At 46.5% G+C, this 8,195-nt stretch overlaps 1 protein-coding gene across 1 annotated transcript; it reads left to right on the plus strand.

The window, feature by feature from the left end:
- The first annotated feature begins 260 nt into the window (after positions 1-260).
- On the plus strand, positions 261-7,083 carry SSTR2 (somatostatin receptor 2). The gene is made up of 2 exons (XM_077162989.1): positions 261-362; positions 5,004-7,083. The coding sequence occupies exon 2, from the start codon at positions 5,097-5,099 to the stop codon at positions 6,204-6,206; it is 1,110 nt and encodes a 369-aa protein (XP_077019104.1). The 5' UTR covers positions 261-362; positions 5,004-5,096; the 3' UTR covers positions 6,207-7,083.
- The last annotated feature ends 1,112 nt before the right edge of the window (positions 7,084-8,195 follow it).

The following is an 8,195-nucleotide window of genomic DNA, read 5'->3' on the forward strand; positions in this document are numbered from 1 at the left end:
CCCGGCTCACCCCTCTCCTCCCACAGGACCGCGCGGGCGGAGCCAATTCGTCGTGACGTAACCGGGGGTGGGGGGGGTGGAGGACTTGGGGGAAATGTGCCGAGGGGCCCCCCGCCCGGCAGGGCCAGTCCAAGCCGTGCAGCCACCCGCGCCCGGATCTCAGTCCGCGGTTCGGCGGCGGGGGTCTGCGGGCTGAACGAGCGCTCGGCGGCACAGGGGGCGAGCAGCTGCCGGCACCCGAGGACCGCCGAGCCCGGAACCTCGGACGCCCAGCGCCAAGCACCCGCCAAGCTGCCCTGCGCCCGGGCGCCCGGCTGGGTGGAGCGCGGCCACTGGGTGCTGGCTGCAGCGGAAAAGCAAAGGTGAGGGGTGTGTGCGTGTGCGCGAGAGTGTGTATCCGTGTGTGTGTGTGTGTGTGTGCGCGCGCGTGTGAGAGAAAGAGAGAAACGGATTGCATGGGGGAAGCGAGAAGTGCACTTGGGCACCTGTGTGCGTCTGCACTGCATCGAGGTACGTCCATCGCTGTGTCACAGATGGGACTGGGGGTCCGGGGACGACAGTGCGTGGTTCTCCGCCCTTGGTCTTTGGTGGGGGTTTTGGTGGAAATGAACGACAGCGGGTATACGGGCGTGAGTGGGGACTGGGTCCCGGGTGCTGGAAGGGATGCATCGCAGAGCCGCACGCCAGTGTGCGTTGATAGTGTCCTGGTCCCGTCCCGGTCCCCAGCTGGGTGTGCAGGTGGTAGCTGCGACGGGGACAACTCGCCCAGCCGCCTGCAAAACCGACCTCGAACACAGGGAGAAAGAGGCGGGCGCGGGGGACGCGGCAGTAGCCACCCCGGGAAGCGAGCCTGCGCCGGGGAGAGAGGCTTCTTCTCTGTGCGTCCTCGCCGGGCCGGGGAGATGGTTCCCGAACAGTCTTAGGGGCTGCGGCCCGGGACGGAAAAGACAGTTTATCAGGGTTTGGAAAGACTGAGTCTCAGCGTGGCGGGCGCCCGGGCGGCAGAGCCGGCGGCCACGTCCCCAAGCGGCTCTCGCCCGCTCCCAGCCGTCCCCGGCGCCTCGGTCCCCTTCTGCGTTTAGACACGGGCCATGCGGGTGCGACAATCTTCACTCCTCCTTGTCCTCTTGGAAATGGAAGGAAATCCTCTAGGAAGCCCTTGGGGCTGAGGGTCAGCGAGTTGGATGGCAAGGGGAGGGTTTTCTGTGCCAGCCGAGTCACCGGCTCAGCTGTCTGCAGATTCGCCCCCACTCCTTGCGCCAGCACCACCCGGGCTTTTCCCGGGCGCCCTAGTGCAGCGGTGGCCGGCACGGGCTGTCCCCTACCCTGCCGGTGGGACTCACGCTCCACCCATCAGAGATCCGGTGGGGTTTAGCAGGTCCGGAGGCAAGCGGGTGGGAGCTGAATGGGGGAAAGATGCTGGGGAGAAGGGAGGAACTAAGACTCGGAAGGATTTAGGACCACTACTCCCCATCCCACACTAATTTCTTTAGTCCCTTAGTCTCAGAGGAAACCAACAACCAGCCATTCCAGCATCTAATATTCTTAGGCTAGAAAAAATAAAGAAAGCGGGAAAACGAACTTAAACTTGTGCGTTTAATTTAACCACAATTCAACAAGTATTGATTGCTTAGCACTGGGTTCCACTTTCTGTTGGGCACAGATGAAACAGAAGGCACTCGGTGGTCTTGGGCAGCCGACTTCTTTGTTAAAGAAATGAAGCTGACTGGGATTGAAGCTCTTTTCTTCCTTGGAGGAGGCTTCCCACACCCAACTGGCTCCCCAGTCTACCTCCCGCACCCCACCAAGGCCTATTGCCGCTCTCAAAAGTGGAGATGTGGGCAAAGTGGCAGAGTTCTCACCTGCCATGCCGGAGACCTGGGTTCAATTCCCAGTGCCTGCCCATGCAAAAAAAAAAACAAGTGGAGATGTGCTGCTTGTCAGCCCAGCTCAGAGAAAAAACACCCCCATGGAATTCGTCCTACTGAGCAAAACCTGGGCAGATAACACCGCTGGGGCTGGAAAGCAGCAGTCAACCCTCCCTTACAAGCCCTACACCATCATTGTCCCAATTCCAAAAACATCGGCAGAGCTTCCATAGCCCAGCAGTCTTCAATCGTGGGCAGGCAGGGGCTGTGACCGTTCACTTTACACAGATTGGACCCGAGCAATGCCAGGGATTGGACTGTGCTCCATTGCAAGCAGCTTAAATGGGATTCTGGGTCTGCAGATTTAATGTAACTGGCAAGAAGGTTGGAAGTGATAGAGGAAACAATCTGAGTTAATCCAGGGATACTCAAAACTGTTTCTTGACAGCTTCTGTTTTTAGTAGCTGCCAGTTCCAGCTTTTTACCCAATGCAGACCTGAAATCCCAGATCCCCAAGTTCCCCAACCCCATAGTACTTTAAAAAAAAATTCTTACTTTGAAATAACTTAAACTCACAGGAAGGTTGCAAAAACAATGAAGAACTCTAATATATCCTCACCCAGATATTCACATTTACCAATGTTTAACATGTTGCCAGATTTGTTGTATCATTCTCCCTCTCTACCATTTTTTAAATGATTTGAGAGTTGATTTCATGCATCATTCTCCCTTTGGCACTTAATACTTTCATGTATATTTCCTAAGAACAAGGACATTCACTTATGTAACATTAAGTATAATTTTCAAGGGCAAAGAATTTTATATTGCTATAAGGCATACAATCTATATTCCAATCTTTTCAGTTGTCACAACTAAGTCCTTTTGAGTATTTTCTCCTCCATTATTAGATCCAGTGCAGGATCATGTATTGCATTTAATTGTCACTGTCTTTTTAGTTTCTCTCTTTTTTTTCAAACTGTGGTAACATATATACAACCCCAAATTTTCCATTCCCAAGCATGCAGTTCAGTAACATTAATCATATTTACAATGTTGTCCTACCATCACCACCACTCATAACCAAAACTTTTCCATCACCCCAAAAAGAAAACTTACACCTATTATTTGTTAACTTTATCCCACACACACACAACTCATACCCTCTACTCTAGTTTTTGTCTCTATGAATTTTCATATTCTGGTTAATTTCCTATAAGTGGACTTAAACAATATCAGTACTTTGGTGTCCAGCTTTTTTCACTCAGCATGACGTCCTTAGGTTTCATCCATGTAGTAGCATGTGTCAAAACTTCATTCCTTTTTAAGGCTGAGTAATATACCATTGTATATGGATAGGCCACATTTTATTACTCAGGCACCAGGAAAATGTACCCCGCTCAGGTGAAATGTGTCATCTAAGTTTATGGTTCCCACTATATGCTGGAAACACTGATCCTTTCCCATCTTCCCTCTTTCTGGAATACCCTTCTTCCATGCCCTCCTAATTCAATCTTGATACACTCAAGATCCAGCTCAAAACTTCCTCTTATGAAGCCTTCTCTGAACCTCCAGGAGAAGGCATTCATAAATCCTTTACTAATATCTCTATACACGTCAAACCCCAGATTATGAGTTGATTTCCTGCCCGTCTCCCCTACTAACCTGTAACTTCCAGTCATGCTTTGCTAATTGCCATGTCCTGGATGCCCAGTACCAAGAAGCCCCTCAGTGATATTTTTTGAATAACTGTAGATAAAATGATTTAACTGTGTAAGAGCAATTGTTTCACATCTTAGGTCAAGACAATACTGTTACTGTTATTTTCTTGGTATGAAGGTAACACAAATCAAAGCTCAATTACCACTGACTAGTTTCCAGTCCACTCTGTAAAACCAATGTGATGCTGTGAGACGTGCAGGAGACTTGGGTCCATATGTCCTGTGTTCAAATCCCAGCTCCACCAAGTATGTGTGAATGCTTGGGAGGAAGTTACTTAAACTTTCTAAGCCTCAGTTTCCTCATCTGTAAAAGGGGGACAGTTATCCCTACCTCATAGGATGGTTAGGAAGATCAAGGGGCTAGAGAGTATGAATGAGGCTACACAGTGCTTGGAACCTTCTGGCCACTTCTATGAATGAGCCTGCTCCCTTCAAGCTTGGCCCCTGGTTTTGTCCTTAATCAGGGAATTACAGGAGAGTCCTCTGGATGTTGGAAGACAAGCACTCTGGAGCAGCAGCCCACTCAGACAGTTTAGGAATGGGATCTCCACAGCATGAGGAGGTCAAGAGCTGGCTCTTAGAGACACAAAAATAGAACAGAAAAAAAAAAAACTGAAGAAAAAAAATTAAACTATATCATAAATTTTAGAGATGAAAGCAAGCCAGAACTTTTTTTTTTAATATTTAAGACTATGAATTGGTTCACCACATAGGAAGATTTCAATAAACTAGATAATGAGATAATAGAGGAATTTTTTTAAAAAGAGGGGAATAGGACACATCAAATTCCAATTATGAGCCCAGCAGAAGGATAGGCATTTTCACATATTTTCCTTCATTGAACCTTCATGACATACCCATTTCAGCAAACAAAGGTCAGAACAGTTGTTTCCTATACAAGATCACTTAGGTTTAGTGGTAGAATCCAGGTTTATTCTACCTCTAACGACCAGGTTTTTTCCACTATGGAGTTTCAGAATGGAAAGAATCCAAAGCAGTAGACAAGTCAGCATAGATTTCCTCATGAGGAAAAGGCCATTTGTGCTAGTGTCAGATCACTATGAAGCCAGAAGCTGAACTTCCAAAATTCTGCCTTTTCACAGTTCAGAGCAGTCAATTTCTTAGAGATCAAAGTACATTTTTTGCATCCACAGCTATCTCCTAAATGTGTGTCACTAAAGATGAGAAGATAAACTGTGATGGCTTAACCCAAATTTTCCCCACTATTGGAAAAACAACTCAAAAATCTACATGCTGAGGAGGGAAGAAGATAGGCTCACAGCCCTAACATTGACTGATGGGGAAAATACTTTTCAATTTAAGAGAATCTCTAGGAGGGTAAATCAGAAATGTGGAAAGCTGGGAGGAGTTTGAGTAGGCTATGACTGATGGGCCGATCTTCCTTTTTCCCTTCCAGATGTCACAGTGGATCCTGTGCCTCGAGGGTCCATTAAGGTGAGAATAAGCTCTTTGGACTGGCTGGAGCTAGTCTAACACCTTTAAAGTGGCCATGGATATGGCATATGAGCTACTCAATGGGAGCCAAACATGGCTGTCCTCTCCAGTTGACCTCAGTGGCTCAGTGGCAGCAGCCAACAGCTCAAACCAAACAGAACCATACTATGACCTGACTAGCAATGCAGTCCTCACATTTATATATTTCGTGGTCTGCATCATTGGGTTGTGTGGCAACACACTTGTCATTTATGTCATCCTCCGCTATGCCAAGATGAAGACCATCACCAATATTTACATCCTCAATTTGGCCATTGCAGATGAACTCTTCATGCTGGGCCTGCCCTTCTTGGCCATGCAGGTGGCTCTGGTCCACTGGCCCTTTGGCAAGGCCATTTGCCGGGTAGTCATGACTGTGGATGGTATCAATCAGTTCACCAGCATCTTCTGCTTGACAGTCATGAGCATTGACCGATACCTGGCTGTGGTCCACCCCATCAAGTCGGCCAAGTGGAGGCGGCCCCGGACCGCCAAGATGATCAACGTGGCTGTGTGGGGAGTCTCTCTGCTGGTCATCTTGCCCATCATGATATGTGCTGGGCTTCGGAGCAACCAGTGGGGGAGAAGCAGCTGCACTATCAACTGGCCAGGTGAATCTGGGGCATGGTACACGGGATTCATTATCTATGCCTTCATCTTGGGGTTCCTGGTACCCCTCACCATCATTTGTCTTTGCTACCTGTTCATCATCATCAAGGTGAAGTCCTCTGGAATCCGAGTGGGTTCCTCCAAGAGGAAAAAGTCTGAGAAGAAGGTCACCCGGATGGTGTCCATAGTGGTGGCCGTTTTCATTTTCTGCTGGCTCCCATTCTACATATTCAACGTCTCTTCAGTTTCTGTGGTCATCAACCCTACCCCAGCCCTTAAAGGCATGTTTGACTTTGTGGTGGTCCTCACCTATGCTAACAGCTGTGCCAACCCCATCCTCTATGCCTTCTTGTCTGACAACTTCAAGAAGAGCTTCCAGAACGTCCTCTGCTTAGTCAAGGTGAGTGGCACAGATGATGGTGAACGGAGTGACAGTAAGCAGGACAAATCCCGGCTGAATGAGACCACAGAGACCCAGAGGACCCTCCTCAATGGAGACCTCCAGACCAGTATCTGAGCTGCTGAAAGGAGAAAAAATGCCCAGCACAACCCGTTGGCAATGTGCCCCTAACTCCACCCTCTTCCTTCCTTTCACCCATCACTCTTAGCTTCTAGAATAGAGACTTGCTCAGCATGAGTCCAATTCAGAGAACTGTATTTGATTCTGCTTGTCTGAGTGAATGACAAATGTATTAAATTGATTACCTCCTCCTTAAAAGTGAACAGTCAAATGCAGGCGGACAGTTCAAAGTCTGGAAAAGAGGAGATTGGGCCTGGGTATGATTTTTAGAATGTTGATGCTCAACAAAAATAGAAAAAAAATGTATCTGTGTATTTGTGTGCTTAAAACTCAGTAAGTAATCTTGTGTTCTTACATTTATACTTGTATACTCCTTATCTAGTCCCTGTACAGTCATCACCCCCATTTCCTGTGGTCATGTACACAAGTAGCAAGTTCAAGTGTGCATGGTATAGGTGAACATTTACGACAATATGATACCTGCAGACATGAACTTATCATGAAGCCAATAAAGTTTAAACATAAGGGCTCTCTCTTGCATGAGCCTTTCCAAGGTCCAGGTGGAGCCCTGGCAGTAAGTTCATGTGGTCATATGTTTGTGTAAAAAAAATTGTAAAAGTAAGATATTTTTGTGCTCTTTTTCCTAAAGAGGACCCCCTCAATTGTTTAAGCTTCAAGCCTCATAAAACCTGGTTCTGCGTCTGGATATTTGCTTCATTAATTTTAAGCTTCATTAATTTTAAGCAAGTAAAGAAGGGAGAAGGAGAAGCTGCGTGACAATCCAGAATATAGATTCGTGTTTCTTCTTCTCAGATATAATCAAATAATTATTCATTTACCCAAAAGGATGAAATAATGTGGTCATCAATCATTTATTTATCAAGATAAAGCCTGCTGTGTCATAAAATTGCATTTTTCATCTCAAATTGCTTTAATTTTTCTTAGGGAGCCATGGAGGGGAAAATCACTAACATGAAAAGCAAAAAAAGGGGGTCTATGGTTCTTGTGGGGAAGCAGTTCTGTTCTCCCCATTGTGGAGCAAAAAATCAGTAAGAATGAAGTGAAATTATACCTTTAAGAGAAACTATGAAACAAAATTTTAATGCCAGATATGGCTTCCTAATGAAAGAAAATGGAAATATAATTCAACAACCCCTTACAGATTCTTTTTTTTTTTTTTTAAGGGCTTTATATAGCACTGGTCATGAAGAAAATCCAAGGCATACTAAAGACCTAAGGACATTATCCACAAAACATAAATGTACACATCAGCCACCAACTACATAGCCTGTGGCGGTGTGCAGGGGAGCGCACTGGCGGAGTCCCATCCATGCGGGGGTCACTCGGACACTTTCCTCACCCACTGGACACACATTAAATGCCATCCTCCTAATGCCACTGGCTGTCCCAGCTGTTCCTCCACAACTGTCACAGGCAGACCCTCCACGCCATCAGTGGCACTTTTTGTCCTTGATCTGTAGATGGGCTCATCTACAAATGATAACAAAAGGGACGATGCCCATTTCACTGACATCACAATTTCCACAGCACTAAGAAATACACACTCGGGTATTTATAAGGTTGCCATCATGTCTTGTTTCTGGATGAAGTTACAGGGAAAGTTGTGACATAAAAGTGCATGCAGCAAAACCCCACACTGTCACTAAAGGTCACCTGCAAGTTTAGCTCAGGGCTTCCTAGCACCACAACTCATAGAAAGTGACACCACTACCACCACCACCACCATCACCCTTTAAAAAAAAAAAAATAAGCAAAGATTTGTAAGGAAGTGCTTTAAACCCAACTTTACCATTATTATAAAATGAGATATTTCAGAGTCTTTGAATAAATACCGAGTTTTACTTAGGAAAGTGATTCCCTGGGGTTCTAGTTTGCTAGCTGCCAGAATGCAATATACCAGAAACAGAATGGTTTTTAAAAAGGGGAATTTAATCAGTTGCTAGTTTACAGTTCCAAGGCTGAGAA

The sequence above is a fragment of the Tamandua tetradactyla genome, chromosome 6, assembly GCF_023851605.1.
Source record: "Tamandua tetradactyla isolate mTamTet1 chromosome 6, mTamTet1.pri, whole genome shotgun sequence".
Classification (NCBI taxonomy): Eukaryota; Metazoa; Chordata; class Mammalia; order Pilosa; family Myrmecophagidae; genus Tamandua; species Tamandua tetradactyla.

Bases quoted from the DNA above. Each gene is read 5' to 3' on its own strand.
- SSTR2 (XM_077162989.1), top strand. From the start codon at position 5,097: ATGGATATGGCATATGAGCTACTCAATGGGAGCCAAACATGGCTGTCC.